The sequence below is a fragment of the Mytilus galloprovincialis genome, chromosome 8, assembly GCF_965363235.1.
Source record: "Mytilus galloprovincialis chromosome 8, xbMytGall1.hap1.1, whole genome shotgun sequence".
Lineage (NCBI taxonomy): Eukaryota > Metazoa > Mollusca > Bivalvia > Mytilida > Mytilidae > Mytilus > Mytilus galloprovincialis.
The window spans coordinates 44,406,255-44,433,295 of record NC_134845.1 but is presented as its reverse complement, the minus strand read 5'-3'; the positions used below and the strand labels follow the sequence as shown (position 1 = coordinate 44,433,295).

Sequence of the window (27,041 nt, the reverse complement as noted above, 5' to 3'; positions counted from 1 at the left end):
TGATCAATTCAAATTTAAATGAACTCTTTTTCAATGATAACTGTAAATGATAATTACTATTAGTTAACCAAAATGGTTGAGATGTCCCACATCGGTAACCATTTTCAGGACATTCGGTAGGCATTCTTTCTCCTGCTTCACTTTTTATTCTGTACCATTGATGTATCATGGCGGCGTCACAGATTGTCGTCGAGGAATCATCGTTTCCAACAGATCTTTTCCAGTCTTCTATAACATTCGGCGTAAGACAAACGTCTGAAATATTTCGAAAATTTTCATTAAAAACTTTAAACATATTACAGTGGAAATGTTTCCGTCAAAGCAAAGCAAAACAAAATAAAAGAAGTGTAGTTTTGTCAAACTATACCGTGCTATGTGGTATTGGTAAAACTGAATAAATTAATTCCAAAAATAATTTCTTTAACAGTACATGCTACTGCAAAACTGCATACTATACATAAGAACCAGCTTGTACCAAATCAGGAATATGACGGTTATTATCAATTCATTTCATTGTTTGAGCTTTTGAATTCGACTTTTCCGTTCTGAATTTTCCTTGGAGTTCTGTATTTTTCTGATTTCATCTTTTTTATATAATTAATAAAAAGATGGTCAACATGTTATTTCTAGATGCAAATTTATTTGTCATTAACACTCCCAATATCCTTTTAATGCCTATATAATGATTTTTTTCCTTCTACATTTTATTATAAAGCTTTATATTTTAGAAGGCATTGAAAAACGTATTTAAGATTGATAACAAACATTAAAATACAAATTTCTATGCCTATATGCTACAAATTTAAGCGTAGTATATAAACTTATAACGAAGATAAAAAAAAAACAATCGAGTAATCCCATAAGAACTTATACAATAACCACAAGCTAAGAATGCAATAATTAATCTTCCAATATAAGAAACAAATGGTGCTTATTTTTTTATTTTTTATCAATACAAGCAAAATAAGAGCATCGTTAGTGACTTATGAGGTTTGGAAGTATTATTCACTATACACGGTCATAGCGTTGTCAAAACTTTATTGATACAGACCTAATTATAGCATTATCGCGAAAAAGCGCTTACATTTTTATTTCAACAGGTTAAATTGATTTGTTGTTTTATGCCTATGTCTAGTCAAAAACATGTCATGCATATCAAATGCAAGAACAAATTGATAATACTCAGAGTTGGTCGGTAGGATGAAGACCAGGGAGAGATTTGACTGTACATGGAAAGGGATTAAATCATGTAAACATACTACGGACCCCTGAAAGAGGTGTTGCAAGTGTAAAATATGGCACATTTCCTACACAATGAGTTGATTTGAACGTTCTTGTTCTGGCAAGACTTGGAAGGTAGTTATTAAATAAATCTTATATCAGAACGAACGCGCTTGTTACATTTGTGTTGTACGTAAGGACTTTATCTTTGTCAAAATTGTATCTAAGAAGTTACTCCATTGCATTAAACGAAACTACGCCAACAATTTAAATTTTCCAGGTTATTTATAAGATGTTCTGTTGATGTCAAGAATTTAGCATTGAATGCAATCTTCAATTTTTGGTTATTTTATCATGATTTAATTATCTAAATTTAATGTCATCACAGTAAATTGCTTTATAAATGGACCACAGTCAGTTGAGTCATCAGTACAAATCATATAATGCAACAAAACTATTATTTACAAACAAATTCTTACCTATTGCATTAATTTTGAAAACCAATTCAGAAAAAGTAGCACATATAACAATCAAAGTCAGTTTGTGTTGTATATCTACCATTTTGGAGCGGTTTACTTATTCTGTGAACTTGAGGTTTTATATTAAGTATTTCTTACTTCGTTGTTTTTATTGGACACTATTTTAAATTCTGAATGACAGCCATTGGTGACAGATAATTTCCTCGAGAGATTAAAACACATCCTCAATTTTCTGTAGTTAAATGTTATCATTCAAGAATGATAAATGACTTTTGCCGATTCGATTTTATACCACATCAGCACATTTATCCAAGAGAGAAGAAAATTGAGTAAACCAGTTAAAAAAAACTTTAAAGAGACCTGAAACATATAATAGGAACCATTATGATTATACTCATTGCTTAATAAAATTACTTCACACAGGAAATGTTTTACTAATAAACTAAATTCAAAAGAATATATAACAGCAGAACAATACAATATAACTGGGCAATAATAGATGAACTGGTGTGACTGTCTTTTTTAAACACTTAGTATTAAAAAAAAGAAACCATTTTGATACCAAAAGAACAACTATACACACTTTATTTTCAATTTCAAACCCCTTTGTTGAATATTATACTTGACATGTAAGAGTCTTAAGAGAATCAAATAGAACATATTGAAAATATAGAATTTCTTCGCCCGATGATTATTCTAGTAGTATGGTCCATGACAGCTAAGAATTGAACTGTATATATTATAAAGTGGATGTTTTTGCATAAACAAAACTGATTTTTTTTTATGATTTCTTTTCACAGAAAATTACTTTAGAAACAATATTAGAAAACATAAACGTGGACTATTTTCTTCAAAAGATATAATGGTTTTGATAAATCATACCATAAGGGTCAACTACTGATAAGAAACCAATCAATATTGATATCGCTGATGATATTTACATAACGTGAAATAAAACAGAATGTGGTTATGACTTTACCTGTTTTATTGAATATTAAACGAATCCAGATGAAATTAAGATGAGGATTTTAACCTTATGTATTCTTTTTTTAGGTGCTATTGTGACTATTCAAGGTAAGGAAACGTTATTACTTAATATGTCTACGATTTTTAATAAAACCAATAATGGTTACAATGTTGAAATTTTGTTAAATTTTGTAACAAAAACTAGAGAGCACAAACAAACGATTATGAATAAATGCGGTTCTAAGAAGTTTTCAAAGTTTAGTTTTTTTCGTCACTTTCTCTATTCATTCAATCTGAATGGAATCTTTTGTGGTCTTTGCATGGTTTTGTATTATTAACCATTTAACCAGATCAGTTTGCATATATTTCTTACAAGACATTTGAATCTTAAATTATGGTATTCAAAATCTCGACCAACATCAAATGAAACGCTCATAGTTATTAGTCACACATTTTAATCAATATCACTTATTATTACTATATAATAATGACATGATATGAAAAAAGAGTGTAATTTAAATAAAAAATAACAATTTTTATGATATTGTTTTTTGCGTCTGAAAAAGGTTTTGATAAAGGTAAAATGAAAACTAATTTATTACTGAACGATTTACAGTCTAAGGTTAGAAGGATGACTTTTCCATTAATTTTTTTATTTAAAACAACATCTTAAACTTGTTTTATTTGTAATTAAAAACATGCATGATGAGTTTTTGTCGATTTGATAAATGTATGAACATTTAAAAAATGACTTGCATACTTTTCCTCAATCATAGGTTGTATCTTGAAAAGTTTCGATATTTTCACAGGAAATAAGATATAATAACATACATGTATTATCTTCAATTTGAAGGGGGTATATTTAATCTGTCATATATAAAATTTCGAAATTATCCTATCATAACAAATGAATATATTTTTGTAAAAAAATGTAACAGGGAAATTTGTTTAGTTACTATAACAATTTTTAAAATGTAAAAATGAAAAAAAAACCATTTGAGAGTTCATATTTTCCTGAAAAGCATTTTTTTTTAATTTTCTAGAAGTGTTTATAAATAACACTTCGTCCCGATTGTCACTTCAAAATCAGAATGGAGATACATTTTGGCAAGAGTATTAAAATTAGAAAGGAAATAACAACTTTCAAACTAGAATGGGGGTATCAAAAAAATTAAAGGACGAAATATGTAATTGCCTTTGAAATAAATAAGATCATTAAAAATAAATATGCTACAATTGAATTTTCGTTGCCAATAATTAATAATAAGGTTCGGCAAACATCAATCAATATTTTGAAATTTTAATCAAATATGCGACAAATTAAAATGCAACATTGCTCTCTGGGAGATGTTGATTTGTCTCGTTTGCAATTAAACTATAAAAAAAAAACCCAGAAATTTAAGGATTTGAAAAACATATTATTCTCCATTTACACTTTTAGTCTTAATATCATCAAATTTTTGAAATTGATTGTTGGTGGATTGAACATAAGTTATGCGACTAAAAAGCAGGTTTTTTTATAACATTTGTGTTCGTCTGTTAAAGATACTAGAGTATTGTCATTACAACTACCCAAGAACAAAATATTTTGTGTTTTAGAATGTTTACCAAATTGGACTTTTTAAGTTACTATGAAGTGATTTTATTTTTGTCTTTAAACACGTCTTTAGACAAAAAAAAATCAATTTGCCTCTTTATTATTATCAGACATGTTATCTTTTTATATCTTTTTGGTTTTGATTTTTTTTTTTATCTTGAACTTTGTTAATAATTTGCTCTGAATTTAACCTTTGAGTGTACTTAATGGAGCTTATATTTTATACTTTAAACATCTCGTGTAACCTTTTTGGATTTAACCACAACATGGTATTTTTTCAATATTGTTCAAATATTTTGTATGTTCAAAGCTGTTCAATCTACCAATATTTTTCTTTGAAAATGGGATAAGTTTTAAAGCTTCCTTGATATCCAGAGGAAGCTTAATGACTAGACACGAGAAAATTGAAACCCGTGAGTTGGCATCGAACACTAGCACAGACCAATCTGAAAAAACAAATGTTCTCTCTCGTTGTCTGACATTATGTACAAGTTACTATTACGTTTTTGCAAAATATCAATCCTTATTTTAACAAAGTTTTGATTTTTTGTCACTGATAGATACCCAAGATCCTTTGTTTGTTCTCTTAAACAAATGCGCTAGCTCAACACAAAGCTAGATAATTAGTTGTGTATCAACCTGTATATTTGTGTTGTAAGGAAATACCGCAACTGAAAGTCTGTGACGCCCTCATACCCAAATAAAGTTATTAACTTTTTTTTATGTCTTTGATGGGGCTACATAAAAAATAATACACTGTTTGGATGTCGGTGTTTAATTTGAACGAGATACAGTGCTTACATGAATGAAAAATACGTACATATTTGTTTTTCCGACAGTAAGAGGGTTATTATGTTTTTATGAGTCAGTGAGAAAAAGTAAAATCACAAAAAACTGAAATCCGATGAAAATTAAATCTGAAAGTTTCTAATCACATCACAAAATGAAATGAAAAAAACACATAAAAACAAATGGACAACAAATGTCATATGATGCGTGAACTAAACAGTCTTAACAAATGAAATAGTCAAAATATGGGGACAGCAGTCATCACCGTGTTACAATTTTAAGAGAAACAATTTTACAAACGAACACAGAAGGATCTATCAAATTAAAAACACGTTCAGGGCTTCGCGTGTCTGACGTCAGAAAATGTATACGTCACACAAGAAATTTTGTCGTTCAATGTTTCTACGAAACAATTTTATAATTTCACATGGGCAATATTGGCATACAGGGTAAAACATCAAAAGTATGCTAGAATTAATTTCAAAAATAGACCGATATTCAAAATTGTCTAGAAGTTCTTAAGAATTTATAAGAATCCACAAATGGTTAATACCACTACGCGATTATATAATTTTGAAGTTTGTAGTTCAACGTATTTTTCTAATTTATAATAGAAATATAACATAATGACATAGTATAAAACAATAACATACAGACAAGATCAAGTACAGTGTCAAGTTTTAAGAACTAAAGAAACACAAAAAGTCGCATATACAAAACACACCAGCAAAAATGAAAGATAATTCAAACACATTGACGGGATGTAAAAGTACCGAACCATGTTAAATGGATATCACCAGGGACTTTCTATACTAACGGGACTGATTACTTATACAGATGTCTATATAAATTATGAGACTGATTTTGGCCGTAGCTGATGTCTAGTGACTTTATAACAAATCTTTCCACATTTACACAGTGTTCTTCATAATTATATGTTCAAGTTCAACAACAAATCGTTTTTATGAAAATTTATACATTTTGTCATTGCAAAATGTTGTTTTTCAAAAGATTTCTCGGCTCGTTTTTTAAATATTGATCTTTGAGTAGCCGCCATCTTGTTTGATATGTAAACCATTTTACACAACTGTGATGTTCTACAAAACGATACGTCTAACTTTAATAATTCATCATTCTTTGAAAATCTTATATTTTTTGTCATCGTAAATGACTATTAAACAGATTTTATATTTAAAACTTATAATAATTAAATAATTACAGTTAACTGTTAAATACGCAAAAAACTACTCGCATCATTTATCAGAGATACGAAACTAAGTTTAACGTTCGGTGGTAAGTGTCAACAGGCGGCTTAGTACTTAATCAGTTAAAATCAATAGAGACGAGTACCGTTAGTAAAGAAAGTCCCTAATATCACAGAAAACAATCCAAACAGTAAAAGTGATATTACTTATGGAAAAAAAACCAAATGAAATAACAATATAATACGTTGTCAAGATGATAAACATCGTCAGTACGAAGAATCTATTATTTGTGAAGTTGATACGGAGTGTTTATCAACAATGTCTTTGTACCGTCCGATGAACTTTTTGTTTAGAAAAAGGACGAGACCATCTTTGACATAGCCCTGCTTCATCAACTTTCTGTTCAGACACTGGTGACCTTTAACAAAAGTCTGAGTAGGAGCTGCAAGCTCTTGAACATCAAATTAGTTGTGAAACGATATCCTATAAGCAGGTAAAGTTGGTATATTGCTACTAAGGAGGAGGAAATTTATAATTTCAAAATTAAAATTGCCTCGTTTGCCTGGTTGTGATATGACTCTGTATGTTAAATTCGAGCTATAAGTCTAAAAATGAGGCGGAAGAAATCATTGGATGTTGATTCCTTAATTTCTTCTTCTGGGGGATATATTAATGGAACCCAATCAGAAAAGTTCGGATTGTTTATGGAAAGAACACCATCAATATATCTGAAAGTGAAATTAAATAATCTGGCTTCTTTGATCTTCTTGTTTTTGACAAGTTTCTGAAGGAACTTCGATCATATGAACATAAGAAGATGTCGCAAGGAGAGGCGCACAGTTCGTTCCCATAGGAATGCCGAAGTAAAACATTGCTTCATTTTAGTTTGCCTTCATCCCATAAAAACGGAGGTAATTTATCAAAACGGAGGTAATGTGATTCTCGTATTTCATTTTGTATAAAATAAATATTGCAGGTGACGATCCATGTACAAATTTTACAACACTTAATGAATGGCGAAGATCCGTAGCAAATGATGATACAGCAAAACGAATTTGTGATTCCAATCTCAAACCTGGCTGGTACAAAAGTATTAGCAAAGCAGGACCAGATATGCTGACAGATTGTCCTGTAGGCGGATTTAGATGCGGAACGAATAAACCCATTTGGCTGAATGGTAAATACAACAGTTAACACTTTCGAAATACATTCGATTCATACATTTAAAGCTTTTTGTTTTTGCTGATAAATTCTGGTTGTGCAGGTATCATTTGTTAATCATTTTAAGGCGGTTAACTATTCATTAAATCGCTTGCGTTATACAGTATTTATGTCTTCTTACTTCTCGTCTTGATTCCCGACCAAAGCATACATATGGTTTAATTAAATCTCAGTCTACTTAGCATACTTACCAATCTAAACTATTCCTCTAATTTACATGTGCTGCAGTGACTTTACGTTGGAAATATGGAACCAAAAGAATTATTATTATTTCATATTGATCTTGAACCAACTTTCAGTTACTATTCTCCAATAGTTAATTAATTGATATCTTATGTCGAGTTAATTAAGCAAGCTCTTTCCACCTGTTTTTTACTATTTTTATTAAGATGTCTTGTTACACCATCAGTCCAAAAAGACAAATGGGTTGCGTGTTTAACCAACCCGCATTCGATGTACATAAACTTGTACATAACACATGTCTAAAATCAGAAGTTTACATTGAGAGGCAGTTGTCGGTTTATATCCGTCATTTTATTTTTCGCTAATTGATTTATCTTGAGTATGTTAAGTGTCTCTATTTTTGTTTTTATCTAAAGGGACATATCCGACTAAAGGAATGACAAAGACACTTACAGCCTGCGTATCCAATTATGAAAGCTGCTGTGAAAAATCATATGAGGTCGAAGTTAAGAACTGTGGTGGATTTAATGTCTATCGGCTACCGACAACATTTGGATGCTCTCAAGCATACTGTTTCGGTATTATACTTACAGGCTTACTATTTCGGTACTTTAAGAAGGAAAACGTTTTAAAGAGTTAACTTGTTTCAAATCATTGTCCCTTCTCATAAAGTTATCTCAATACCTTGCAGTTACGAATTTTAATAGTGTACAGACTAAGGTTACAAAAAGAAAGTACCAATAATAATTACGGTACTTTGACAGAGTACACATATATGTTTTAAGCCGATTAAACAAACAAAATTCTGCTAAATTGTGACAATTGCATCAAGTTTATTGCATCATGTTTATCTACCACAATTCAATAGGCCACTTGTTTTAACATGCAGAATGAGGGTGATCTGTTTCGTTTAGATTAAGCTTAGCATAAAAAAAACTTGGGTGGGCTCGGGACTTCCAGGAGGTAAATATATACTATTTACAATGTTGTATCTGTCGTGCTGCGTATGTAAGTACGAATTCGCTGATTAGTCTAACACGGTAGGTCACATTCGGGGGGAAAAGACGGTGGTGTTGTAACGACAGCTGTAACAATACCCTCGACATTTGAGAAAAAAGATATTCATTCTAATATATATTTGTTTAGGGGCCAGCTGAAGGACGCCTCCGGGTGCGAGAATTTCTCGTTGCATTTAAGACCTGTTGGTGACCTTCTGCTGTTGTCTGCTCTATGGTCGGGTTGTTGTCTCTTTGACACATTCCCCGTTTCCATTCTCAATTTTATTAACGGTTAACCAACTCTGTGATGGCATCTGTAATATTTTATATGGATTGTTATCGATAGTCTGTTTAGATAGAACTCTTGGGTAGGTGGCTTCGTTGAAAGCAGCAAACCTCTATGGAAAAAAATCATGACAGAAAATTCAAGCTCAGATACTATACAACAACTGCTGGAGCTGTTGGAATTTGGCTTAGTAGCTTTGTTAAATGATGAAAATGTAAAACAAGTTACATATAAATTTAAAATTCATCTTCTTAAAGTCATATGAAACTTCAAATTAAAAAAAATATAGTCATGGACACAATATAAAGGTTCAGTTTATATAATATTAATGTGTTTGTTATACAGGAATTAATTTGTTTTTATTATGCGAATTAATTCACCTTTTTTTAAATAAGTTTAAGTATGCATCTCCTTAAACCAACATGAAACTTCAAAGTAAAGCCCAAGTCCCACTAGACCACGACCGCACCACGCTCACCGCGATCTAAAATTAATTTAGATCGTGGTGAGGTCGCGGTATGAGCGGCATGAAAATGTTAATTTTCGTTGCTTTCACGATGCTACTACGTCCTAATTACACTTCTACAACGATCCCGCTACGGTTAAACCACGTTCTCACAGCACTTATTCTGCGACCTCACTACGCTTATAAAGATCTTTCTAATGCTCTTCACGTTCTCACTACGACCATACCACGAGTTATCCGATTGCAACACGATCTTACTGCGATTATAGCACGTTCTTACCACGATCATACACCGTTCATACCGCGATCTTACTACGTTCTCAGCAATACCGTCAATATCGTGTTTCATATCAATATAGTTCCATTCCTTCTATTTCTATTCAAAACGGAGATTTCTTGGAATCAAGACAGTCATGCCAACAAAATCTACTAGAACACGTGGGCGTGGTGGTAGGGTTGATGTAGAGGCAGAGGGAGATATGGTATGAGTGCTAATGAGACAATTCTCCATCAACGTAAAAGTCTATAAAAGTAAACCATTATAGGCCAAGGTACGGCCTTCAATACGGAGCCTTGACTCACACCGAACAGCACGCTATAAAGGGCCCAAAAAATACTAATTTTCAACCATTTAAACGGGAAAAACCAACGGTCGAATCTATATAAAAACGAGAAGCATGGTTGGGCCGTTGGAGCAAATGGATAAATACATTCAGACAAACAAAATCCAGGGATTTTTTTATATATTTTATGTGAAAATGACAATAAAAATGATGGTCGTAGTGTGAACGTAGTAAGGTCGTGGGAAGAGCGTGATGAGGACGGCAAGGGCGTGCTAGAATCGTACTTTGGTCGTGAACAGCGTGGTAAAGTCGTAGTGGAAGCGTAGTTGGGTCGCGGTGAGAACGTGATGGTCGTTGTAAGGTCGTGATAACGTCGCTTTGAGATCGTAGCGCAATCTCTCCGAATAGAATCCATGCTTCTTTGTTGATTTTTTTGCAAAGGTGACAATTGGTCAACTACGGCTCCAAAACATAAATTAGCTGCCATATTTTTACATCATGACAGTCAGAAGATTTTCTTTGGACGATTATACGATATAGATGCGTTCAATAGAACTACATAAACTATGTAGATAAAAGATCATTCAAATACAGGGTCTGCTTATTCAAACTGTCGTTTGTTGCAACACACAATTAAACAAATCAATTATGTAAATAATAATTTGATTAATACCAACAATCATATGCGTCTTTCATCTATGACAAAGTTTCATTATCATTGAAAAAATGTATTATAATGTATTTTATTTATTATAAAAGGCACTGAACTTCCGTGTAAAAAGGGTTATACTTCAAGCAATGGATTTACACCTGGATGCAAATGTAAGTATCATAAATGGTATAAGTCATGTTTATCAAGGGAGTGCAAAAGTAAGATACAAAACAGAATATTTTCACATAAATTGAAATACTAATATGTGGTATACAATGAGACTTAATATGAGTTTGCAACATAACACAACATTAGTGCACAATCGCAAATAGCTCACTTGCTTTTATTAGCAATGATTCAATTTATGTTAAAAGTCTTCAGTATGACGTTATAAATACGAATTTTGCATGAAATGCGTTATCAATTATACAATGAGGTTATGGTAGATGAACCATGACAGACGGAAAAGGACAATAAATTAGCAATCCTATTGATTATAACATCTGACAAACACATTTTATTATAAAAGCTAAACATTGATCAATGAACCATACAAATGAGATCACGGTCAGATGTGACCCACCAAACAACACGTGCATCATTCAATCATTACAAACACCAAATATACTTGACCTCCCGTTTTAGTATCATTTACAAAGTAACGAATACGTAACCTTGAATAATAAATGAGATCTAGGTCAAACAAAACTAATCAGGCATACCTTAAAATTTTACTATAATTCTATACAAAACATGTTGTTGATCTAGTTGCTCATAGTATCTAAAATACAGACAAAGCCATGGCACAGTGACCTATAATTGTTAATTTTTGTGGCATTTGGTCTTTTGGGAAGTTAGTCTCATTAGTAATCATACCACATGTTCTTTTAACATAAAACAACAAAACTAAACATTATCCAATGAACCATGATAAGAGATCACATTCGGGTAAACACACATGGACTTCTTACAATCATCAGATAATCTGATAAATTTTATATTATATTATCGGGGGAATGGTCACCAAAACCCCTGTTCTTATCTATATATTTCAATCTTAGTACTGATAAATCGCCGTTTAAGTTTTGGGAGTTGTGATACCGATACAAAAAGTATACCGATATAAAAAGCACGATGAACACGAAAGAGCTTCTCAATTTGAATAATATCTAATATATAAGCATACTATTTTTATTTAGATGAGGAATGTCTACCTGTAAACCACAAAACAATAGATCAATGGGAAAGGTCAACTAAGAACGGTGTCTCTGGTGGGCGAATTTGTGATTCTAATTTAAAACCAGATTGGTACAGACCGATTAGTAAAGCCGGCAATCTGATGCCGACAAAATGTCTAAATGGTGGATTCAAATGCGGCACATCAAAACCAATTTGGATGCAAGGTAACAAAAAAATATATATATATAGTTTATGATTTAGAAGAACAAATGCAAGAACGGCTAGTATCGGAAACAAATAATTGCATTTGTCGATAAAAATATTAAATCATGTCAGCAATGATCGCCATCTTCTTTTTGTTTCGATATATAACAGATGTCGACAAAATAAGTTTGTGCGACATTTTTTGTGATAAAAACATACTGAACATCAGAATATGACTCTATGAAAAATATTGAATGTGCAAGTTACATTTCATATTTTTACATTTTGTCGCAGAAATTCAAGAGTGGCATCCGTCATTTACCGTCGTATCACGCAATCTCTAGAGTACAAGCCTCAGAATGTCTATAAATATTGCGATTCAAACTAGAAAATGTGTAGCAAAATGCAACCTAAGCTCAAATCCTCAAACATTGAGCCTGTAAACCTTGGCATACTTATATGTCAGGAGATCCATGCATAGCAGGAGCCATTTACCCTGTCGCGGTGATCATTTTGTAATTCATAGGAATTTTTTATTTTTTTGTTGTTCATCTTATTTCATTTATTTCATTTATTTCTTTGATTTTTTCGAACATGGCTTATACATTTCTGTTGTCATGATTTATCCCTGTTCAGCTGTAACTAATAAGTATAAAAAATGTTAGTCAATGCACGTTTGTGTTCTTGTTCTTTAACATGGTATGTAACAGAAAAGAAAGGATAACGGGTATCTATCATTGACAGTTTATTAATAAATGCACCTGAAAAACAAAAGTAGCTCATTAATGTGTTTATCCAAAAACACAAGTCTATAAAATAACGTGTCTATGAAAAGGGAACCGATTAAACCCTACACAGTAAGGTACACAAATTAAGTTATACCAAAAAGTAAAAAAGCAAAAATACCGAACTACAAGGAGATTCAAAACAGAAAATCTTTTAGAAAATGTTTAAATCAAAGGCTGAAGCACATCTTACGAATGGAAAACAACTGTCATATTTTTTACTTGGAAAAACGCGGCCATGTCATAAAGAATTGAGACGTTAAATCCGATGACTCGTGCAGACAGTGTGACATACTATCTATACTTTAGGCAAGCACCAAACAATATTAGTATCTTATACCTTGTAAAGCTTTTCCTAACAGTATTGAGTTTCGTATTTTTCTTTTGTTTAAATGTCTTGTTCATCGTTTTATTTTAGACGGAATAGAAGCAAAGTTCTGTGTTAATTATATAATGAAATATGTTTTAAAAAATCACAAGCATAGTAGAATCAGATCCATTTCAATCAACGATAATACATGGGGATACGTATAGAAGTGAAAAACACCCTGTGCTTGATAGGTTTTTTGTTTTGTTTCCACATATATGGTGTATTTGTTCTTTAAACAACTACTAATACTCGTATTACGTGTGTTTTTCATTTCTGCATTCGGCCATTTTGTTGTTCGAAATTGATATGCATTCCCTCCATGGTATTGGCCCTATTTATATGGAAATTACTACAAAGTCTTGATATGTCCTTTTATTTTTATGAAATTGTGCTTGCACTTAACAGTGTTGATGCTGAATCCGTTATAACAGTATTTGTAAGATGTATTTGGTAAATGAAATTTACAATTTGCTGATATCACCCAGCATCTGTATTCTTTAATATAAAGTTACAGCATGATCGAACGGGATCATATATTTTTGCCAATACGAACTCGCCTTCGTTTTAAATTTTCAGTTAATTGAAAGTTTGGCATATGTCTCAGCTTCCTTGCTATGATTACTGTTGACGGGCAACAATCGGAACATTGTTTTTATGCGTTTTTAATTTCTATTGGTGTTTGAAAGTATGCGTGGAGATTTTATGTCATGACTTTTATTTTTACAGGTTCGTATCCAAGTGATGGTAAAATAGTAAATGCTACTGCCTGTGCATCGAGCTACAACGGATGCTGTAATATTTCATATAATATTCAAGTAAAGAATTGCTCAACATTCTACATCTACAACTTGACACCAACGTTTGGCTGCTCACAAGCTTACTGCTTTGGTACTTAAAGATATTATTTTAAAAGTTCTGAATAAAAATAACCACATTAATCAACTAATTTTGTTTTGTATACAGCAAAATACTTTCTCAATAGAATTGTTTCCTATTTTTCAATTCGGGGCCTTTCGTAGCCTATCATTCGGTACGGGATTTTCTCAAGGTTGCCTTTAGTTGCTCACATCCACTTCATTTGAACCTTGGTGGACAGTTATTTCATTAGTCATACCATATCTCCTTATTTTTATAAGCATTGGACTTATATAGCTATCTATCAACATTAATTTGATTAAAGTCAGAAATTAAATATAATTGTTTTCGGAAATTAATTTACATAGGGATATCTTTAGATCACATTATTTTATCGAGTTTCGGTTATTTTGTCAAAAATAAAATCAATATTATTGGTGTTATTGGTTGTTGCAGATTAATTAAGCGTCGATACATTAATAAAGATATAATACTTTTATGCCATTTCCTATGCTCATTTGAACATGGGTAGGCATATCGTTATAATTTTCTGACATATATATGACAATATAGTTATACCGAGCATTTCCATCATGCCGTTCTCTATGCTCATTTTAACAAAGTTTGGCATATCATATTTGACAATATATGTGTACTTAGCGTCAGCGAGCTGCACAATGTTGACAGATATCATGCCTACCCATGTTTAAATTGACCATGGTATGATAGAATTATGTCGATTCTAATAGCCAAAACAATTTTATTCCTCGGAACTGACATATAATACACTATTATAATGATTTTATCTAATTTCCTAGCGAGCAACACGAAAACTAATGTCCGTTTTGATATCTTGTGTTACTGTATACAAAGCTGACGTTACAATTTTAAGTGTGACACCAATCACGTGCAGCCATTGTTTTACTGAAATTATAATATTGCTTTACTTACAAAGCATAAAAAAAGAACGTCATTTAAGAATAAAGATATGCGTTTCTAGAAGAAAATCTATCTGACCAACTTTGTCACGCACGGAGCCCATGTTGTATATAAATTGTTTTCGATGTAGCAACTGACGATGTGGCATATATTCTATTAAATCGACAAGATACAAAATTTACGTGAATTATCAATTGAAGATTAATAATGAATTTGAATTTAAATTACTAAAATAATTAAATCAGTACTATATGTCAAATTTTCAGCTGTCGTCTGGTTAAAAATTGTGTAACAGTTTTATTTTTTTTTTGTAGGGTCAGAGATTCCATGCCCTAATGGTGAAACTTCAGAAACTGGATATACTCCAGGATGCAAAAGTATTGTATATAAAAATAATTCAATAACTTAATTGTTTTTTTGTATAAGGCCAGTGCAATCCTTGATTTTTTTTTTAATTCTTACGTTATCTATTTTAAATTTTAACACAATCAATAATTGTGTTTTTAGCTATTTAGAATTTTAATAATTGTGCCTTTCCATAATCACAAATACTACATTATGTTAAACGACAACACATGCATCTTCTGTGATTGTCTGAATATTGTAAACATAAAAAATTTCTTGATGGGGCTTTACTGATATTAATAACGTTTATTGACCGTTTTGAATTATCTGTTTTACACCAATTTCATCTCTTTTGCCATGAATTTCACTTTATTGAGATTTCTTATCACATATCCGATCCGAAGAATACCATCAGTGGAGCAGGATCTAATAATGCGTTAGAAGTACATAAAATGGCTCCAGACCTTTATGGTTCACTATTTAGTTTTCTATATTGTGTTGTATAGACAGCTGAATGACTTTTCGTCATTTTTTCTTTGTATTGCATTACCTGTTTGTCTCCAACTCGGATAGTTTGAATATCAAATTGGTATCTTCGGCGTCACTTTTGAACAAAGCAATCTTGATTTTAGTGCTAAAGATCTGTCTTTCGTGAAATATTATTAAAAATTCATGTAATAAATGTAGTTAAGTCTGTTCAGTAAATACTATGCCAACACTTTTGAGAAAAACAATTAGAAAAGTCATTACCGCCGAGCGAATGTAGCATTCAGCCTTAAAACATACAACGTGTAACTAAGAACTGTAGAAATTTAATACCGGTTTATAATTTTATACAATTTGGTACAATTTGCATAAGGACCGACAAACCACCAAATGACCCTCAGTCACATGACTACTTTTTTTAATACCGATTTACTCAAAAACAATTGCAGATTTGCAATTGTCCATACAATGCACTTGAATTCAAGGAAACATTGAATAATGAGAACACGTGTATTACAGTTGATCCTTGCAATAAAATGAACTATAGGCTGCTAAACGGAGAGATCAAAAGAACATCAAATTACACTTTGCAACAAAATGACATACCTTACGACGATTCGATACTAAATGAAGCTTGGTACAGAGTTGATAGTGCCAGCGGAAACGATATCGTGTCAGCACCACAGAAAATGAACCAATGTGGAACAAAATACCCCGTTTGGATGAAAGGTACATATATGTTCTTATGATGAACTGCTATACCACTGTCTTAGGTTAGGGGACAGGTGGAATCCCGCTTACATGTTTAATTCCACCACATTGTGTATGTATGTCCCTGTCCCAAGTCAGGGGCCTGTAGTTAAGTAGTTGTCGTTTGTTTACGTGTTGAATATTTGTTTTTCGTTCATATTTGTACATACATTTTGTATCATTCCTGTCGTTTTCTGCTGCTAAAGTAAAAAAAACACAATAGAGTTTATGTTTTTAAATGTTTTCGTGAAAATATATACCGCTTTGAATCTATCTATATAAAAAAACTTGATACTAAAACAACGGATAAGGGGTTTCCCTCTATGGCATAAAATCAGTACATGCATAGCAATAAAAAACCTAAAACCACACACACACACAAACGAGGAAATATAGCTTCTATAGCTGTTCTTCATCTTAAAGTTACAAGTACGTTCTTAACTGGACAAATTGCAGAATTTACAAGAGCGTTATCAAAAAGGTAATGTTCAAATCAATCAAATGACTTATTATTGTGCCGTATTACTGTTGATAATTTTTTAAAACAGTGTTACCTAACATGTAATACCTGACTCCATATCTGCTGATACATGTAAGTCATTGAACGAGAACCTCAGTTTATTTTAGTTTAGTGCTTGAGATCACCCATAGTTTTTTGGTCGGGTTTGTGTTGCTTATTCCTTAGTTTTCTATGTTGTGTCATGTGTACTATTGTTTGTTTGTATTTTTCATTTTTAGCCATGGCTTTGTCAGTTTATTTTCGATTTATGAGTTTGACTGTCCCTTTGGTATCTTTCTTCCCTCTTTAAAAAGTCATTCCATCGTTCTAAAATGTTTATTTATTAGTCCGCATAAGAGTGCAACTACGCTTTTCAACAGCTGGAAAGACATCTAAATCATGAGAAAATTGTCTTTAAAATAAAATGAAAAAATTCATGTATATGTCTTGTGCTGAACAAAAATATATATTGGCACGTACAAAACGTAGCAGGGTTAAACTAGCTTGAAGGCAACAACCCTCCATTAGCCTGTGACAATGGTGTAACAGTAAAAAATAAGAACAAACAATACAAATCTGTTGAAAAGGCTTAACACACCAGATATATTAAAGGCAGAAATACATTTAACAAATACACGAAACATTCGCACAAAAACAAAAGTTAGAAAAAAGATAAAACAGCACGTTTATATTTTCCTTCTTTGGAAGTGCTTTACTGGATTTACTTGAAATTTTTGAAAGTCAATGATGTGAAACAACAGGCATGAGCGTACTCGCACTTACTAGTAAATAGGTAATAGCAACTAATTAACAATTATACATCTTAGACTAAAATACTATTGAGTACGCACCAAACATCCAATGGATTTATTGTAAAGACGTCATTGGCATATATTTTCATATTAAGATTTACGAAAGTTATCCTGATATTTATCCTCATTCCTAACAATTTTGAATATGTTATTGCAAACATATTTTAATTAAAACAACTACTAAACCAGTGCGACATGACTCTAAACATACAATCATATTTTTATCATTATAATGTGCATTTCATATTAGTTTTCCTCCTGATGTATAACCTAAAAGGCGAAGCGTAAATGGTGCTACGGTCACTTTGTCCGTCTCATTGCAGAAGAAAATGTTGTTCTTTTTAAATGATGATCTGTTCCGAGAAATTCCTTTTTCTATTTATGTACATTAGCAATGCAAATCATTTTTAGGATCATTGCCGCTAGTAGAAGAAAAAACAGTCGTGCGTGATATGTGTACGACAATGGAGAATGGATCATGCGATCGTAAATTTACAATTCAGATACAAAATTGTACAACATATAGAGTATATTTTCTTCGTCAATTGAATACAAGTTTTTCAGGATATTGCTTTGGTGAGTATTTCTAAGTTATTGCATACCTGTATAATATGTTTTTTTTTAACTTTTAAGTTCACACGTTCTTGATAAATATAAAACAGGAAAACGATACCAATGATTAATTTACAACATCATATTCTTTATAAAAACTGTAAAATCTCAAATGAAACAAGACACAAATGCAATGTTTCGAGTATAGCAAATACATGCGACTTTGATGGTGATTCATTATATTAACTATATGTTTTCGTATTTTTTCAAGTCATGTTTACACAGCAAAGCATATTATATTTTTACATATGTAACACATTTAATGGAAATAATCTTCAAATTTCCTTCTCCTTTTTGTAATTCAATGGGACTTTTTACATATTGTCTGTGATCTGTAATTTCAATTGATCAGATGGCTTAAAAATGACTATTTACCTAATTCATGCGTCTAATGCGCCCTTCTTGATATCTGCATTAGGAACGCTGAAAACACAATATTCAAAAAGCAAAGATTTATAAGAAACAAAACATTTGAAAAGCTATTAGACCACAAAGTGCCTGAAATAGAAGTCAAATCATCTAAGGTCTACATTATAACCAGATTGATTTGGTTATTTCATAATCTATTTATAAACGATTGTACATGCCCTGTCAAAATGTGAGTTTTAAAGTGTCCTTTTTTATCAACTGCTTTTAATTGCAGTTAATGTAAAACATTCAGCTGATAAAAATGATAAAAAAATCTTTGATAATTTCTAATTTAGAAATGACTTTTTCAAATAAAACATATTCTGAGTTTTCCGTTTCATATGCAAACACAAAATCAATATTCAGTAAAAGATATACAGAACTGAAGAAGTTGAACTAGCAATTTATTGTTACATGATTAAAATAATTGAATGATTTTTTTTTATCACAAGTAAAGAGACATTTATTTGCAACCTGTATTCTTGGAGAAACGTTAACGACACAAACTACCAATTCCGAAGCACAATTTGTATTGCTTATTAATGTGAACAAGTCTTTTTAAAATTTGAACAGAACAAGTTTATTTTTCAAATTGGCTTTTTATCGTGAAATTAAAATCAACAAGACTTAACGTTTTAAGTAAAAATGTTCAATTCGTAATGATTTTTTAGTTGATTTATCATTTCTTTACGGTGCTTTCTATTGAATCATCAAACGACCTTCATTGTGATAATCTAAAGAGAATTATACACTTATTCTAACTTATTGTGACATTAATCGGTAAAAGAAGAACAGAAAGGTAGACCTATGAATTTAAGGATAGCTTTGATTTTAAGCATTACATTTCAACTTGATTGTTAACCCTTAGACGCTTAAATTTTCGATTTTTATGTAATAGAGAGAAAATGCCAATCGTAAGACTCAGATGCACATCTCTGAATCATTAATAACCTTTATTCATTTGATCGTAACATTACAATAATGTCTTAAAGAATTCAAATCGAATCCGGTATAGTGATATGCTTGTTATAGAAATTAATATTCACGATAAAAAAAAACATGTATTTTTCACGCCTCATTGATTTTGATTAATATAACTTTTACTTGATGATATTACAATTATAATTAAGGTGGTGTTCGACTGTTCTAACATCGTTTTGTGGAAACACAAAATTATTCTAAGTTATTATACGTCAGTATGATAACTTTTCACATTTGAGTTATTTGCATCGCATTATTTCAATTGCAAGGGTGATCTTTACATTTGATTTTGGAACAGTACTATCATTGATCGATTGCTATATTTTTTCTAATATAGGAACATTACCAGTACATGATGTTACGTCAAAACAGACTGCAGGTAATATGATATATCAAGAATTTGATTAAAGTTATTTCTATGAAATCTCCTTAAAGCTTTTCTGTTTTGAAACTTTTAAGAATTTGAAAAAAGAACTATTCACAGACCATCAATTCTTTGCACATGACAATTCATTAATCAAGTATAGTTGCAATCACTGAAAAATGGTTTCAAGTGCAAACTTAGCTCACAAATAGAACATATTGACTACATTGACTGTCAACAGAAAACAAACAACATAAATCCAAATGTTTTTATTATGCCAAAAAAAAATGGATTAAAATTGGTTTTATAGTTAGCTAATCTCACTTTTATTACAGTCGCAAATGATGTATTGATAACCTGTATATTTTTAAACTACAAATATACCATAAAAATAATACATTAATTCATTGTTACCATGTCATCAATTCATCTACGGGTGCGGGAATTCTCCCTACCTTGAAGACCCATTGGTAACCTTCGGCTCCTGTATTCTCTAAGGTTGGGTTGTTGTCGCTTTGACATATTCCCCATTTCCTTTCTTAACTTTATTTAACTTCTGTTAATCTAAATAACGTGTAATGAGAGATGTTATTCACAATTTGATAATGAAATTTCAATACATTACAAAAACAATGATTATATCAACATTTTTTAACATATTATCAATATTTATCGGGGATGTTCATCATCGCTCTAATTTATAGTAGTCGGTGCATTTGATCAGGATTCATTCTTTCATCTCCATTAACATTTCTTTCAGAAACAACTGATGATATCTGGAAAATATTGGTCGGTGTATTAGGCGGAATACTGATTACAGTGTTGATCAGTTTAGTTATAATGTAGGTAAAGTTTATAAAATACCATAAGGAATCGCGTTAAATTAGGGATTATGCAGCTTATGCGTTTGAATTCTATCTCCGCAATCAGTGTTGACCTTTTCCAGATTCGCGTAGATTTGTATATACATTGTATTTTAATAATAAGTTAATAAATTATTGAAAGAGACCATTGTGAAATTGCATTGAGACAACAACTGTGCATTCCAAATTATCTTCAAATAGAAGCATCCAGTTCATGTCAACCTACTAAAATATTTAAATACACTAAAAGAAGAACGTTCGACTCCAAAGATTGTGAAGACATGAATTGAATTCCTACTCTCTTATTACTCACAATAATAGATGTTGGATAACACCTATATCAATGGTCTTAGTATTCTTTATTAAGTTATTTTGTTGAAAAACCAGGATGTCTCTTGCATGTTGTCGAATAAGGTTTAAAATATGTAAATATGAATGAAGTCTTTTTGTTTTCTTTAAATATATGCAAAACTGTTATATAATCAATCAAATACATGGTACCTAAAAAATGTGTCTGTCATACTCGTAAATAATGTGTAGCATTGTAGTAATATAATACAAATTTTATTGTAGGCAAATAAAAAAACGGACAAGAATTGGTAACGACAAAAATATCCCGCCACCACCGTACTCACCACCAGGTCAGGATATGATTAAAAACAAATGGGGACAAATGCAAACTCCAGCAAACCATACAATTGTACCGTTGGAACAAAAAGGAATATAAAAACATTTTAAAAGCAAAATATGTGTATATAGATTGACGCAAATTAAAGTCTATATCTAATAATTTGTAAGAATTCTGTTTTGAAAACACAAGACATACAAATGATCTGATCTGAATAAATGATGAACCGAATTAACGATGAATTATGAAACATCATGTTTATTGTTATGAAATTATTGTTATTAAGAAAACTCGTATATATTTATTGTTTATGTTTTCATTTTAATTTGACTTAATCTTGATAGGATATAATTCAAAATGTTTAATTTAATCTTATACTATGATTGGCAAATGCTACATATATCTGCCATTGGATCTGGGTTTAATAAAAACAAAACATATCCAGAATAAAAGTTTTCTGATTGTTTATCAGATGAAAGTCATTGTGAGAAAATTAGTTGTATAAGTCATCTTAACATGTATATTGCGCTTACTATTCAGTATATTGAAATACAAAGGCGAACAACAATAGGAAAAGACGCATACTTTTACGTGTTTACGAATGGTTTATGAAACTGTAAAATTTGATATTATCCGAAGCTCTATTATTGGCCTACCTTAATCAGGAACACTTAAACCAAATATGTGAAAGCAAGTGCTTTTTAGATACATTAATTAATAGGGAGCTTTGGTCAAAATGAACCTAAAAACAGCCTATTTCATAGTAGGTAAAACTTGTTACAGTTGTTTTCCTAATGCTTGCAAAGTAAAACTTTGGTTTGCTTGCTTGCTTTGTTTGTATAATTGTTTAGACGAGCTTTGTTAAACAATTTATATAGGCATAGTTTAACCTGTATATATCATATTTCAATTTAATTGGGTGTTATCCTAATGATTGTACAATATACAAACAAAGCAAGCAAGCTAACTAAACTTTTGTTCTACATGCATTAGGAAATTTGCTGTAAAGGGAATTGATAATTTCACTTCTCAGTAAAATCTGACTTTTAGAACGTAGAATTGAAGACACATCTAAGCTGTATATTGAGAGAGTAAAATATATGTATAAATATTAAATGTTTGTCAAAATCCAAGAAACAAGAATGTTCAAAAAATTACAAATAATTAACAAGTGGTTTCATTTAATGTTGAAGTTTACCACCTCTGTCAGCACCCGTTATATCGTGGCTACCTGTTTTATTAGTGGATGATGCAAGAGATCCTTCAGAGAACCAATTATCATTGGATTTCTTTAGTTCGAAGTAGAGTGCTTTGCTATTACCACGAGCGCTGTCATGATAGTGATAGCTGTAAATGAACTTACCAGTTCACATTGGTATATACAGGCCTACAAATCAAGAGTAACAATTATTTAGAAATTCAATACAAGAGAACCCGTTATTACTTTATATATTTCCTATTCAAATATTTTTTTTACAATTTCAATCAATCACGAGGAAAGGATGTCAATTACGCGGATTCAGTTGTTACTTGTGCTGACTAATATTTAGTAAGCATCTTGTGAAATCTATGTATTTGGTGTTTCCATTTTTTAATGCGCAACAGTTCGATATTTGCAAGTTATTAAGGAAACTTAATTTTTGTTATCCTGTTTCAATTTCAAATGCATATATATACATAAAAGAATTTTGTTTTCTCTTGTACAAGCTCACTATGAGTGTAGCGTGAACCTTCAAATGTCCAAAGAGGCATAAAGCTGTGATGTACATTTTAACAACTAATTGTACTTCATTTTACGAAAGTATATAGCTAAGAAAGCTGCAAGAATAATTTTCTTAATACCGCGAAAAAAATCTCGTGAAATGTAAATATACCCTTTCAACCCAAATTATGTATTACGACACCATTTTTTAATAATATTTCACAAAGGTGATTTCCAAGGAGTAGCACGTTCACAGAAAATATCGGATATGTCTCCTAATGTCGTAACTACCATACTCTTCCCTTTTATCGATTGTGACCTTCAGAATTAGGTTTTTTATCGGATTAGTAATAACATAAGCAAATCTTTGGGAGCACCTGATATTTCCCCTTTTTTTGGTAGGGTTCGTGTTGCTTAGTCTTTAGTTGTCTAAGTTTTGTCTTCTGTACTATTGTTTGTCTGTTTGTCTTTTAATTTTTTGCCATAACCTTGTCAGTTTGTTTTCGATATATGAGTTTGAATGTCCCTTTGGTATCTTTAGTCGTCACTCTTTCATTTGTAAAAGCAACAATCAAAATATGTTACACTGCATGACCTGGCCCTTATTTTCAGTTGACCATGGCCATCAAATAAGAAAAACGCAGGTCTCTACTACTTATCGTATGCAGTTATTATCATCTAAACTGCTATCAAATACAGGGATGGGAGAAATACTCTTATCTGCAGTTTCTCTTCTAGCAAAAAAGAACATAACATCTTAGGAAGAAACAAGTAATTTGGACAAAAAAAATGTTACTTTGACAGTTGCGAAGGAGTTGAAACCTTGTTCAAGGTAAATACCATTACAAAGAAGGGTGTTTAATTAAATAAAACAGAACAATATAACAGGTGCAATTTCTACTTGTTATCGTATTCAAAACAAATTATTGAAACACGAAAAATCTGAATGAAAATAATTCGCCGGATAAGCTTTAAGGTAAACGTGGAAGCAACTATTACTTGTAATAAATTCTTTATATGATTACCAATCTGAATAATATGCATGTGTTTTTTGTGCACTTAATTAAAACACGAGTACGCTATGTTTGTATTATTCCGCTCAACTTAATCCCTTGCTGCTTGATCCCACCTCCCATTTTTTTTTAAATTACATAATGTACGACATTCAAACGTATAATCCAGCTTTCCTTAAAACAATGGTTAAGAAAGTGCCACAACTGGGCAATCTTTTATGTCATCTCTTAAAATAAATTCTAAATTAATCAAAGTCGAGGCAATTTCCGGCAAAACTTCCATCACACTTCCGTTGTGGGTAAATACAAATTTACAAATATAAATATTATTTCAGAAAAACTCAATTAATGGTCCCTTGTCATTATCCTTGTTTCAAAGGTCAATGTGATAGAAATAACTTCATGTTACAATGAATAGTAAACTGGGCTGAATGTTGGACAAAGTAGAAATCTGGTTCTTATCCTTATATATCATATATATATATATATATATATATCATGTGCGTTCAATGGCTGAGTATAAAACTGTAAAACAATTGTGATCAATAGTCATAACTTAACTGTTTTGATTTATTTTCAAATAATATTTATATTTGTAATGCCAACGTCGTTTGTAACGTTCATTTCGATTGGATAACGTAAGTATTTTCATGATTTTAATTCTCAATTAATGCTTTGAAAAAGTTCACGCAGACGAAAACGACGTACAAATCTGTAACGCGTCGCCAGCTAACTTAGTTTCCGACCACCAAATCACAAATTTATGCCGTCGGAGCTAAAAATTCAGTTATCTTCTAAATGTTTTGCAATTTATATTTACCCACCACGGTAAATATTCGTCATATTACTGATGCAACGCTCCTTTTATACAAAAAGTATTTGTCTTATCAGTCTATGGAAGGTGCGATACGATAAAAACAGGCTGACATTTAACAAGACATACGTCTGCTGTTTAATTTCCATGAATGATTTTAAGTTATACCAAGCAAGGTGTATTTAAACGAGAAAATTGAATTGTTGAATAAATGAGACATAAATGCACGATTTATCATTTGTAGATGTACAAATTCAATAAATGTCATGTAGCAAATTATGTGGAATGCAATTGAGATGAATTCAATTGTTGGATAAGCCAAAATCGCCTATAAGTCATAGATACTGCTACATTTTGAAATATAAATGCGATGTTTGTCTTATATCATAGCGATATTTTTTTAATATCAAAAATTTATGAATGCGATACTTTTCTAATATAACTGCTATAGTTTTCTAATATAAAATATTAAAACGATGACACGTCACAATGCATGTCAAAAGAACCGCAAACATAATTCACAAACTTAGTTCATGACCGGCTTAATGTTTGAGGATCAATATCACCAAAAATTTTGTATCTGTAACAAAATTAGCGCGTTCACGATCTTATCATTTTAAAAATGTTGCTTGACCCTATTGATATTTGAAAGTGTTAACAACCTGTTCAGTCTATTGTTTTCAATCACATGGTTTAACCGACTAATTCTGTTTGAAGTGATGATGCAATGGTGGAATTTGAATGCGGTTGTAAATAGACTACCAACCTATTTGAATCTGTGATTTATGTTTGCGGTTCTTTTGACATGCATTGTGACGTGTCATCGTATTAATTTTATATTAGAAAACTATAGCAGTTATATTAGAAAAGTATCGCATTCATAAATTTTTGATATTAAAAAAAAATAGGTCCAGTGGCCGATCAATGAATTTGAATTGGGACATATAGTTGAACCCCACCCCCTTATTCTACGTTTGGAACCCTCTTTTGAAAACGGCTGGATCTGCCCTTGAGGTCACACTGCTATAGCCTATCCACATGGGTAATATCAAAACAGACAAAAACTAGATATGTCAAAGCAACACGAATTGTCCCGTCTTAAAATGTTAAAAAATCTGCAATTTCAATAACAAATGTGGACACAAACATGATGGTAGTCTCACATGTCACAAATCAGCTCAAAATCTAGAGGCGTATAGAAAAAGGGTCAGTATAACTGTGATTTTCAACAATTTACGAAGTTGTTAACCCTTAATTTTGGACAAAATTAGCGGAGCAAAACAATTTTAAATTTCATCTGCAAATCATCATAGTTAGCTCACATACAAAAAAATCAGTCCAATATCTGAAAGCATTTAGATAAAAAGTCTGTATAAGTGAGACTTTCAACAATTTATCAAAGTCCATAGCCCGTATTTTCGACAAAAAATAGCCAAGCAGAACAAAACTTAAACTTGATCTGTAACTCATCATGGTAAACTCACATAACAAAAATCAGCCCAATATATGAAGGCGTTTTAAAAAAACCTCCATATAATGGTTTGTTACGGAATGACGGAATAACGAAATTACGGAATTTCAGAATGACGGAATTTCGTAATTACAGAATTTCAGAATGACAAAATTTCTAAATGACGGAATTTCGGATTTTCGGAATTACGGAACTCGAACAAGGGTAAAGCTATATGGCAACGACAACTTCGTTGCGGACCATACATATCATAACTTTAAAAAAAAATCTTTCAAACAGTTCAATCCAATACAGCTCCAAATAACAATAAATATTCAAATGGGAAAATAAATATT

General features: G+C 31.3%; 2 protein-coding genes across 2 annotated transcripts in view; one reads left to right on the top strand and one right to left on the bottom strand.

Moving 5' to 3' along the window:
* Nucleotides 1–1,797, bottom strand: part of LOC143042025 (von Willebrand factor D and EGF domain-containing protein-like) — a 38,393-nt gene extending 36,596 nt beyond the window's left edge. Inside the window, exons 1-2 of the mRNA XM_076214241.1 lie at nucleotides 1,701–1,797; nucleotides 58–255 (exon numbers count right to left, since the gene is read on the bottom strand). Coding sequence (XP_076070356.1) covers nucleotides 58–255; nucleotides 1,701–1,782 — 280 coding nt within the window. The 5' untranslated portion in view covers nucleotides 1,783–1,797. The remainder of the gene's footprint in view (nucleotides 1–57; nucleotides 256–1,700) is intronic.
* An 837-nt stretch (nucleotides 1,798–2,634) lies between these two features.
* LOC143043313 (uncharacterized) lies at nucleotides 2,635–21,856 on the top strand. Its single transcript, XM_076215686.1, has 12 exons — nucleotides 2,635–2,774; nucleotides 7,234–7,434; nucleotides 8,078–8,239; nucleotides 10,734–10,796; nucleotides 11,826–12,029; nucleotides 13,891–14,052; nucleotides 15,273–15,335; nucleotides 16,309–16,518; nucleotides 18,262–18,426; nucleotides 20,189–20,230; nucleotides 20,976–21,057; nucleotides 21,652–21,856. The coding sequence occupies exons 1-12, from the start codon at nucleotides 2,720–2,722 to the stop codon at nucleotides 21,803–21,805; spliced, it is 1,563 nt and encodes a 520-aa protein (XP_076071801.1). The 5' UTR covers nucleotides 2,635–2,719; the 3' UTR covers nucleotides 21,806–21,856.
* Nucleotides 21,857–27,041: the final 5,185 nt, after the last annotated feature.